We start from the raw sequence: 11,390 nt of genomic DNA, 5'->3' as shown, positions 1-11,390 counted from the left end.
CCGGACTGTCTCGTGCAAACAATGCCCCAGAGGACCCCAAGCTCCCCGAAAGCCCTTCATCCGACATTGAGCCTTCATTTCTGCCCATACCGCCTCCTGGGCCTCCAAATAGACGTGCGCCTCCACTTCCACCTCCTCCGAAGCCAGAGCCTCCCCCTCCTTCCATGCGAGCACCGGAGAATCCATTACGTCCTCCTTCTAAGCTGCTGCCATAGCCTCCATTAATGCGAAGTCCAGCAAGGCTGTCGTCATGGACGCCACCGCCATTGTTCCCACTTCTTCGACTGCCACCACTGGAGCGACTGGAACATCCACTTCTGTCGTTGCAGCCTACGATGTATTTGTGGGATAAAAAAAGAAATGGAAATTTTCAAAAGATTCTTTTATACTCAGGTTTCGCAAAAATTAACAAATATACATTAGCAGAATTGTTCCTACTATACTATCAGTCAATATGAAAAGGTCAGCAGAAGCAGAACATTGACTTTCAAAATGTTACATTGCGCCCGATCCCGCGGGGCAGAATGAGACGCCATTCTAACATAAGCATATTACTCAGTTTTCTAATGAATGCATCCGAACAAGCATCCATGGAAACCAAAACGATCTTTTCAGCCTGTTCCTGTAATAAATACTGAATCCATACCCTACGCAGCACTGTTTTGTTTCATGACTCGCTTCAGACGTGATACTGAGCAACCAGGCTATGCGCTTCACCTGGCGCATCTTCTCAACTTCCTGCCTCCTTTTCAAGTTTTCATGCTTGACTTTCACAGACGTTCCATCTTACGCTTCGTTCCTACCCAAGGGACAGTCGATATTACTTGACAAACAAAACGTGAATATGCGATGTGGAATTTGATTGTAAGACCAACCGAACGGAGCTTGCTTTAAACTCTAAGCGATATTTCGCCCTTCCGGGAGCAGCGACGACCTTTAGCCCTCGAAAAGGAAGCTCGGCCAGCGAAAAAACTAAATTCGTGTTATGACTAAAAAATTGCAACAGACACAGGACAGAGGGAGAAGACAACACAGGGTGGTACTTACAACTGAAATTTTATTGAAAAACAACATGGCTTTTACAGATGGGAAAGACGTGTGCGCTACAATAAAAAAAGACAAGGAAGCGGAAAATATTAACACACAAAAAGAAAATCTTCTAGGAAGATAAATACAACAGGTTACACATGGAAATGAAAAAGCGATAATGGTACCAAAACTAAAATGGAAAGCTCCTGATAATGATAACAACCCAGGTTCAGAAACACAAAAGACAACTAACGCTGGTGGAAGTGATGCTGCAGAATGAACTTAGAAAAAATGGCCAGGCTTAGCTGGGTAAGCCAAGAATGCGTTGCATATCTCGATGGAGTTCTGTGCTGCTCCGTTGACTCGATAGGCTATTTACTCGATCGCCATTGAAACTGCCCGTGTAGCAGCGCTCAATCGCCTTTGAGTCGATAGACTATCGGTTCGAGGGCCCTCGAAATGCCCGTGTGACAGGGGTATAAGACTGTCCCGGCGAAGGAGCGCAGCTCTTTTATACATATGCCGTGACGTCAATCATAGCGCAGCGCCCCTAGCGGGAGGAGCGGGAGTCAGGTGGTGGCGGCGGCCGCGCGCGACCGCGCCAGTTGGGGCCCAGCTTTTCCTCCGTGACGTCACGCGCCGGCGCAGCGCCCCTAGCGGGAGGAGCGGGAGTCAGGTGGTGGCTGCGGCCGCGCGCGACCGCGCGAGTTGGGGCCCACCTTTTCCTCCGTGATGTCACGCGCCGGCGCAGCGCCCCTAGCGGGAGGAGCGGGAGTCAGGTGGTGGCTGCGGACGCGCGCGACCGCGCAAGTTGGGGCCCAGCTTTTCCTCCGGCTGTCGTGACGTCACGTCAAGTGGTTTGGTGGCTGCCCGGCCGCGCCCAAGGGTGGAGCTGAGTGATTGCAATATGCAACGCATAATACCAGGGTGCAACAAAGAACTCAAACTGCAAAAAAACGCAGTTCTTTTTGCAAGATAGCTACTGAAGGAGAGCTAACCCATTCGTCGAGTTGTGAACGTAAAATGGCCACTGCCTCTACAATATCTCTTTCAAGTTGACGCTTTCTTCTTGCTATTATCTCCGTGCGGCTCAAATAAGGATAACAACCTTCTCAATTGCGACAGTGAACTGGCAGATTTGAGCCGCCAGCCTCCTCTAAGGAACGTGCATGCCCTCTTAAACGATCATTAAGGCATCTGCCCGTCAGCCCGCTATAAGTGCGGCCACACTTGAGAGGGATCTTATAGATGACGCCTGTTGTGCACTCTACACTTTTATTCTTTTCTAAGTGCTTCTTTGCACACTTGCCTTGTTTCGAGTTCCCCTCCCCCACCATTGCACACAGTTTCGAAAATTTACATGGCGCTGAAAAAACTAGATGAATCCCAAATCTGCCTGAAATTTTCTTAATGTGGTGAGAAATCTTATGCAAGTAGGGAACAACTGCATATTTTTTCTGGAAAGCCCTTTCCTGGGAGAGGGTCTTGTCAGTCTGCCGGAGCCTATTGACAAAGGATTCAGCAACTGCTCGTAACAGTGGGTTCGGAAAGCCTGAATTTTCTAGCCGCTCCACCTCTCAGGCAAAATTAGAGTGCAGTTTATGTACGCATGGCTTTAAAAGCGGTGATCGCAGACATGAAGAGCCTACACCCCTCTTTATCACCTTAGAGTGGGAAGAATCGAAGGGCAACAAGGCTTTTTTGGACCTAGGTTGGAGGGCTCAGCGCACATGCTCCGAATTTCTAAAAAAACCGCTTTAAGTCTAAAAACTGGATAGACTGATCCTGGGGTAGCTCGAGGGTGAATTTAAGAGCGCTAGAGCAACTGGAAAAACTAACAAAAGCCTCGCCAGCTTCTTTAGATAGCACGTCATTAGGTGAAAGTTTTGAAATATTCAAAAATCACCAACGTATCTAAAAACATTTACGATGAAGGGAAGAATGAGTTTAAGGTTGAGTATGCTGTCCAAATGTGCAAGAAAAATTTCACAAAGCACAGGCGCCACATTAGAACCAATACTAATTCCTTTCTTTTGGACATACAAGTCATCGCCAAAGAGAACCATACTGGAACCTAGATAAAACTAAGCAGCTCAAGAAAGGAATCAGGAGATGCGCCAAAGGAATTCTGAAACCCAACAGCGCCGCTAACATCGATCAGTTCTCTAACTACGCTGAAAAGTTCATCATGATGAGCAGGTGCCAACTGTGCCTTGTCCGTGGATGTGGAAGAGTTGTTCTACTCGGTACCCTATGATGAACTTTTCAGTGCAGTTAGACAACTGATCGATGTTGGCGGGGCTGTTGGGTTTCAGAATTCCTGTGGCGTATCTCTTGATTCCTTTCTTGAGCTGCTTAGTTTTATCTAGGTTCCAGTATGGTTCTCTTTGACGATGACTTGTATGTCTAAAAGAAAGGAATTTATATTGGTTCCAGTGTGGCTCCTGTGCTTTGTGAAATTTTTCTTGCCCATTTGGACCGCATGCTCAAGCTTAAGCTTAAGCTCACTCTTCTCTTCATTGTAGATGTTTATAGATACGTTGATGATTTTTTTATTTATTTTAAAACTTTCACGCAATGACGTGCTATTTAAAGTAGCTGATGAGGTTTTAGTTTGTTTTTCCAGTTGCTCTAGCGCTCTTAAATTCACCATCGAGCTACCCTAGGATCAGTCTATCCAGTTTTTAAACTTGAAGTTGTTTTTTAGACATTCGTAACATGTGTGCTGGGCCTTCCATCCTATGTCCAAAAAAGCCTTGTTGCCCTTTGATTTTTCCCACTCTAAGGTGATGAAGAGGGGTGTAGCCTCTTCATGTCTGCGATCAGCGCTTTTAAAGCCATGCGTACATCAACTGCACTCTAATTTTGCCTGAGAGGTGGAGCGGCTAGAAAATGCAGGCTTTCCGAACCCACTGTTACGAGCAGTTGCTGAATCCTTTGTCAATAGGCTCCGGCAGACTGACAAGACCCTCTCCCAGGAAAGGGCTTTCCAGAAAAAAATATGCAGTTGTTCCCTAATTGCATAAGATGTCACACTACATTAAGAAAATTTCAGGCAGATTTGGGATTGACCTAGTTTTTTCAGCGCCATGTAAACTTTCGAAACTGTGTGCAATGGTGCGGGAGAGGAACTCAAAACAAGGCAAGTTTGCAAAGAAGCACTTAGGAAAGAATAAGCGTGTAGAATGCACAAAAGGCGTCATCTATAAGATCCCTCTCAGGTGTGGCCGCACTTATATCGGGCAGACGGGCCTTAATGATCGTTTAAGAGAGCTTGCGCGTTTCTTAGAGGAGGCTGGCGGCTCAAATATGCCAGTTCACTGTCGTAATTGTGCAGGTTGGTACCCTTATTTGAGCCGCACACACATAATAGGAAGAAGGAAGGGTCAACATGAAAGAGAGATTGTAGAGACAGTGGCCATTTTACGTTCACAACCCGACGAATGTGTTAGCTCTGCTTCGGTAGCTATCTTGCAAAAACAACTGCGTTTTCTTGCAGTTTGAGTTCTCTGTTGCACCCTGGTATTTCTGTGTTCATTCTGTGGCATCAATTCCACGAGCGTTTGTTGTGTTCTGTGTTTCTGTACCTGGGTTGTTATCATTATCAAGAGCTTTCCATTTTACTATTGGTGCCATTATCGCTTTTTCATTTCCACGTGTAACCTGTCGTTTTTACCTTCCTGGAAAATTTTCCATTTTGTGTGGTAATATTTTCCTGTTCCTTGTCTTTTTGATAGTAGCGCACGCGTATTTCCCATCTGTAAACGCCAAGCTGTTTTCCAACAAATTTCAGTCGTAAGTACCGCCCTGCGTTGTCTTCTTCTTCTGTCCGGCGTCTGTTGGGGTTTTCTTAGTTATAATGTCGCACCAACTGGCCTACAACTTTATCCTGTTAGACTAAATTCGGGTGAGCCCTCTCTATGCAGATTTCAAGAACTGGACGCTAAGCCAAGGAAATGAACAGAGAGATGAACGACATTGGTTCGAAAGTGGCTCAATTCCATTCACCGGCACGCAATTTGTTCATTTATTTCCGCTCTTAGGGTGAACGGTTGCACCCCTACTTTGCTCCCTCCGGACGAACAGTTGAGCACTAGGAATAATTCGTGGCTAGAGTAAAGGTTAGCCTCTCTGCATTTACCCCCGAATGCAGAAATGTAACTTGGCTCGTGCTTGGACTCAACTTCGGCAAGTCGAGTCGAAGCACCAAGGCGGCTTCAGAACGGCCAAGTTGGGTTTCGTGTTTCATAGATGCTCAACCTGACTTGCTTCGTCAAGTTAAGCGCGTGCTTGAAAGCGAGGGCGCATTGCTCGTCTGGGGATGAGAGTATTGAACAATCTATTATAATAATGCCCATTTTGCTCATATAAAACAACGCATCTCGTTCAGCAGTCATAAACAGGCACTAGGTGTGAGTGACCCGCTGAAAATTGCTAACAATAAAAACTACATTTCAGTGCTACCCGCTGCTTCCACTTGATTGACGTTTTTGGCTGGCAACGTGCTCCACATTGAGCCAATCCTAGTTGAGCCATAGCCAGTTTTTTCCATGCTTTTCCTGCTCCCAGCGGAGACCAGCGCCTCAGTTCACGTTCGAGGAAAAGGAATTGTTATTGTGTTTGGTTAACGCACGTCGGAATATATTAGAGTGCAAAAAAACGATGTGTCGTCTCTGGCAAAAAAAAAAAACGCCACTTGGAAGGAAATTGCCAGGCTGTTTAACAGCAATCACGGGGCGACCCGACGTGACCCCAATCAGCTCAAGAAATGCTGGGCCAACCAAAACAAAAGTCGAAGGAAGAGGACGCGAGGAAAAAGAGAGATCGCCACAAGACAGGTGAGCGCGGCTTGCCGGCCGTTTACAAATGTTTGTTCCTGCATGCTTTGTATGCCATGGATAAGGGCATGATTATTCTACTTCGGTCGGCGTAAGCAACGTGTACTGGAATGCATAGTTTTTTAGGAACAGTGTGATAACACGTAAATGGGCACGTAATAACGTTTCGGTGCAGTGTACTCTGCTTTATTTACAAATGCAGATGAATGCAGCCTGCGTTAATCGTGTAAATAATGCCCAAGCAGTATCCTGTACAGCCTCCGTAATTTTTAAAAACTACAGAGAATGTTTGCTACATTCAAGTCAGTACGAAGGCATGCGATTTCTGCTGCATAGAAGACTATGATGAGTATGATGAGCGGACAGTGCAGTGGGACGGAGGGCTCGCGCCTGGCCAGCAGCGAACTGACAACGGACGATTTTGCTCGGAGTTGGTACCATTCGCATACTATCGCGCCGCGAAGCCAAATTGGGTGCACCGTAGACCAGACGGTGTCTACACTGGCGACCTTCATGTTCATGAGGAAACTTGCCGCGCTATTGACAGTTGCTTGGTACTATTGAATAACCGGAAGGCTGTACATACAGCTACCTACCTTTACTCATTCCTGGCACTGCTGGGACGGGTGGCACAAAAACGTAGCGAAAACAACACACAGTTGCATGCATTGGTGTGCCTTTGGTTGCTTTTGTGTGGCACTTCATGAACAAAATATTTTAATGGCGCATTGTCTATAAATTAAGAGTAGCTTCACTGTGTGCGGTGTCTTTTTTTCTTTTCAGGAGGAGGGTCAGCTCAATGCACTGTGAGCGCTCAAAGTGAGCAAGTCATTGCTGTTGCCAGCCACATAATGACCAGGGTAGGCAACCAGACTGACTCTGATGGAGGCATCGACCTACCACCAGTGGCAAGTTTGCCTGTTATAAGATTGTTGCAGCCAATGGTGGATGGAGCAGGCAATGAAGAATTCCATTATGCAGGTAAAGAAAGCACTTTGCATGTTGTAGAAAAACAGCACTCCTCTCTTTATATTCCTTTGATGACAACGGCAGCGTGTACTGTCAATTGACGCTGTTTCAATGTTTTTTATTGCCTTGAACCTGCTATGAGGACTGTACAGTTCATGTACAACAAATTATAAAAATCTCATTTAATACAACACTGTGGAAAGCTGCTCTACATGTGGTTGGCTGAATGTTTGTGCAGATAAAGGCTGCATTGGTTGACAGTGCGAAATGATGACCTGCTCCAAGCTGCATGTTGTTGGACAGCACTCTGAAGGCATTTTGTCTTGACGGCTTATATTCATGTGAGTGGTATGCTGTGTTCCTGTAGCGGAAGGCGAGGAGTTGGTTAACCGTCGGACACCGAGGGAGCAAGCATTCAGTGCTGCAACCTGAACTGCATTCATTATGACATTCTCTCCTGATGATGTTTTTGAGTCTTGTTTGCCATTCCTGCCTCACTTTAAACGAATGCCAACTTTAATGCAGTTTCATTATGCATGCACTCCTTCACATAAATTTTCATATTTCTGTGTACTTGTACATGATGGTGCTCCAGGGATAAGGTAACAACATTCTTGTTGTGAATAATGGTGCAGCTTGCCTATGTGTAATGCTCAAAGCCTTTTCGAATTTGGCTGCTAGTTTCAAGGAAATTGTTAGTTTTGCAATGCAGAGGTTTCACTCGAAGCGCATGTTTTCTGTAGCCCTCAGGCTCAGGCTGCAGTATTTGTCACCTTTCTTGTATGCCTCACCTTGGCATTGGTGTCGAATATATGCGGCGAAGCAAGCAGGCAGGCATTACAAGGAAACCTTTGCAAAAAAAATGAAAGTGGATTAGCTCAGCTACTCCAGGATATACAAAGTGAAAGCTGTCGGCGTTCATTGGCATTGACAAAGTTCTAGACGCTGATGATTTTGAAGAAAGGAAGGGCGTATAACTGGCTCCCTGGGCCAGAGGACACGCATGAGTACAAACTAGCAAATATACTAAAATTGAAAAGAAACCCATTGAATGAGCAAAAAAGCTGCAGGTGCAGAGTTAGAGGATAACCACATTTGTAAAACTCGGGGCCTGCGTGACTATCACTACTGTATCAGCAGAAAAAAATAAAGTGAGGTCATCAGGCATAATTCAGAGTGAAAGGTGATGAATATGGCAGAACAAAACAGAATGACTAAACTGGGGCCCCCAGAAACAACGGCAGCTATTTGGCGCTGAGAAGGGCAAGTGGTGCCTTATATAAGAACATTATAAAGCTTTCGTTATAATGTCTCTTCACCAATTGACCCAACAATCTGTGCTGTTGAGGCAGACAGCTAATGTGTTGTAAGCTTAGATTTGTCCAACTAATTTTTACCTTTTCTTTATTACAGAAGACGACTGGGAACCTCCGCTCGTGGATGAGCCGCAGTCACCAGCGGCTGCTGTTGGTAAGAGTGGGGCAACTCCAGAAGCAATTGAGCAGGAGAGCAATCTCTTTTTTCCTACTGTGCAACCTGCTGATGCTACCAGCACAGCTGCAGCAGGCTGCAGCAGTGCTACAGTTGCTTCTGGAGCTGCCGCTGGTCCCACTACTGCTGAAGCAGTGGCCACCGGTGACGCTGGCAGGGCTCCAAGAGGGCGGATGGCCCTTTTAGAAAGGTCTCTGGCAGATGAGAACGACTATAGAGCGGCCTTACTGCGCGAAGAGCATGGACTGCGTCTGCAGCTGATGCTAGAGGACCACAACAGTATTCTGCAAGAGCGGCAGGAGAAAAAACTCCTTGATATCCAGAAAAAAAAAAATTGGAAATCTTAGAAATTGAAAAACAAATCAAACTTGAACAGCTTCGTAGGCTGCGAGAGGCACCAGAATAAATGGTGCCTATGACTGAATGAAACTGGAATGCTGTGTGAATGCTTGCACAAATATTATGTGGCAAATCCACATAACTACACTTCATTTGCACATGTACCGTTTTAAGCACATGACTCGGTGGGAACAGACATACAGCCCCGTCACCACCTTGCATGCAAGTCTGACAAGCTATCGCATAGCAGGAGGCAGGTAGGATGGTTGCGTGGTACTTCTGCTGCTATGGCTATATGGATCTTTGGATGCAAACAGCAATTTATTCATAGAAATACGCATTGCTGTATGCTACAAATATGGCTGCTCTAGGAAGGAAAAACCTCCCCTGGCATTGCTTGCAAAACCAACCAGTAGGGAAAATTGCAGGCCACATTGTTAAAGTTTCCATGTATAAAAAGTCAACAATATTGGCTCACGCAAGTCAACACCACATAAATGCTCAAAGGCCAACACCGCTCTCTACTCCTTCCATTATCTTTGCTGTCTCATCTAACCTAAACCCTCGCAGCTAGTGCCTCCTACTCAAGAACCGAAACCCTTAAAGAATGCGATTCCTCCTATGCCGTCTACAAGGTGGGCCCATAGCTTGAGTCAATACAATGCCACATCCTCCCGCTTTGCTGAAGTAATCTATTGCTTCAAATATATGGCCACCACATTCCTGTGACAAGCCGCACTAGGCATGACAAAAAAAAAGACTATAAAGAAGCATGCATCAAAGAAACACTTGCTGATGGCACCCACGTTCTGCTATTTCGAACCCCGCCAAACCATGTAACAATTTCAAAACATGCCAGTTCTCGATGAGTGGAATCAGCACAGTTCCAAGAAGGCCGGCTCAAATGCAAAGCCAGATTTAAGCTGTGACAGCCAACCAGTAACTGCATGTACAAATCAAAAGAACCGCTAGTCCAAGTGTTTGCATGTAAAAGATTTCACTACAACACTTGCGAGCTGGAAGTAGCTACCTAGTCATATCACAAACCATTCATTGAACCCTCAAAACAAAATGTTGCAAACACTACTGGGGTCATAAATTATCTTTCAGTGGTCCACCATGACTGCGGCAGCAAGGCGTTCCCAAACATCAGTAGTGCCCGCACACAATGATCTCGACTAACTGTTGGTGTTGGCTCATGACGACTCACTTTATGATCTAGGGTTTGTATTCAGCCATGCAAAGCAAGGCACCTAACAAACATCAGGTGCATTTGGCTCGAGAACAATGAATATTGAGTGCAACTGCTCGCAGACAGATTGTGTAGCCTTAGCAACAGTTACAGGAGTTCTATGTACGACCATGACCTTTACACTTGGAAATTAAAAATGCTCACAGGTCACACACTGTAGGTTGGTATGTTTCACCATGACACAACAATGCCTGGAATCCTCTCCGCACATATGCTGCCTTCTTTCGCTTCTTCCTCTGTGCCAGTTACTGCCCGTTATGCAACTTTGTTGTAAGAGATTGAGCTGGACGAGGCATGTGGATCATGTCAGGAAGCCCATTTCAGACCTAAAGAATCGACCTTTTGCACCATACAATGACAACAACCAACTCCCACTTTGAACAGAGACGAGAGAGAGCGACAATGAACAACAAACCACTCGAGCATCGTTCCTTGAAAAGAAGGCTCCAGTGTGACAGCTGAAGGTTCGACCGTTCTACACCATCTTGAAAGCAAACCAAATGAAAAGAATACACTCAAGTTTTTTTTTACCTCAATACAGCCAAAAAAAAAAAGTGAGAAATTTAATAACTGATTCATAACACACCTCTGTTGGCAAGCCCGAAAACAAAACTTCGCAGTGATCTGGAATTTCATCATTGTAGGCAATTGGGAACGTCTCGTTTTGTTGTAAAAGGGATATTTGAAATTAATGATTGTGCAATGGGTTTTCCGGGCAAAAAGTACAAAGCGCAGAACAGCGTTCACAGACAGTCAACGGTTCCACCAGCACCAACCCGAAGCACGCGCTCGCCGAGAGCAGTCCCGCTGCCACATGGGCACTTCTTTGTCATTACAATTGTGACATAAAAACAAATTTATACTCAACACATGGAAGACATGCAAGAGCCCAAGCTTGAAGTGCAAGCAGGGTGAAAGTAGAAAAGACGAAGTAGCAGAACTACTTGCTGTGAGGAACCTGAATTCCATGCCGCTACCAAAGCAGCCACACAAATGTTTGCTCTGTGGAAAGGTGCACAAGCCCTGCGACTGCTCCACCTAAGGCCTAACTGTTGTACTTTACCAAATCTGGTAATTTTTCACATGCGTGTAAGCAAAGCCGCCAAGACAGCAGCTCTTAAACAAATGAACTGAGCGCCATTAAGACCCTCAGCAGCAGGGTCAACAAGAGCTTTTCTGGTATTCGCCTCCTGCAAGATCAATACAGCGTTCTTGAAAAATAGCATTTGAAATAGAACACTATAGCAAGAAATGCAGAACCTAGAAGTGGAAGAGTAGCAGTTTGTTAATGCAACAAGCTCGCAACTTAAAAGCTTCCGAAGCTGAGAAAAAATTTTAGTGTAAAGGGGTGTATTCGCAGTGAAGGTCTGCGGTCGTAGATCAGAGAGCGTCATGATGAGCACACTCTCAGGAGTCACTCAGGATCCCCAGCTGCACTTCGTCGACCTCTTCGTCCCGCCGCTTGAACTGCT

General features: G+C 45.7%; 1 protein-coding gene across 3 annotated transcripts; it reads left to right on the top strand.

Moving 5' to 3' along the window:
* The first annotated feature begins 5,241 nt into the window (after positions 1-5,241).
* LOC144121699 (uncharacterized) lies at positions 5,242-8,827 on the top strand. Of its 3 annotated transcripts, XR_013312674.1 has the most exons (4): positions 5,242-5,867; positions 6,651-6,848; positions 7,075-7,177; positions 8,250-8,827. XR_013312674.1 is itself a non-coding variant. In XM_077655049.1 (3 exons), exons 1-3 carry the CDS (start codon positions 5,798-5,800, stop codon positions 8,672-8,674), a joined length of 693 nt encoding a protein of 230 aa, XP_077511175.1. In that variant the 5' UTR covers positions 5,242-5,797; the 3' UTR covers positions 8,675-8,827. The 3 variants fall into 3 exon arrangements, 2 of the variants coding, with proteins under 2 accessions (XP_077511175.1, XP_077511176.1); XM_077655049.1 differs by lacking the exon at positions 7,075-7,177; XM_077655050.1 differs by lacking the exon at positions 8,250-8,827 and having other exon boundaries at positions 7,075-7,631.
* The last annotated feature ends 2,563 nt before the right edge of the window (positions 8,828-11,390 follow it).

The sequence above is a fragment of the Amblyomma americanum genome, chromosome 2 (assembly GCF_052857255.1).
Source record: "Amblyomma americanum isolate KBUSLIRL-KWMA chromosome 2, ASM5285725v1, whole genome shotgun sequence".
In the NCBI taxonomy this organism is placed as follows: domain Eukaryota; kingdom Metazoa; phylum Arthropoda; class Arachnida; order Ixodida; family Ixodidae; genus Amblyomma; species Amblyomma americanum.
This window is presented reverse-complemented; position numbering and strand designations above follow the sequence as displayed.

Bases quoted from the DNA above. Each gene is read 5' to 3' on its own strand.
- LOC144121699 (XM_077655049.1), top strand. From the start codon at position 5,798: ATGCTGGGCCAACCAAAACAAAAGTCGAAGGAAGAGGACGCGAGGAAA. The intron at 5,868-6,650 runs GTGAGCGCGGCT...TTTTCTTTTCAG, and splicing joins GAGAGATCGCCACAAGACAG to GAGGAGGGTCAGCTCAATGC. The intron at 6,849-8,249 runs GTAAAGAAAGCA...TCTTTATTACAG, and splicing joins TGAAGAATTCCATTATGCAG to AAGACGACTGGGAACCTCCG.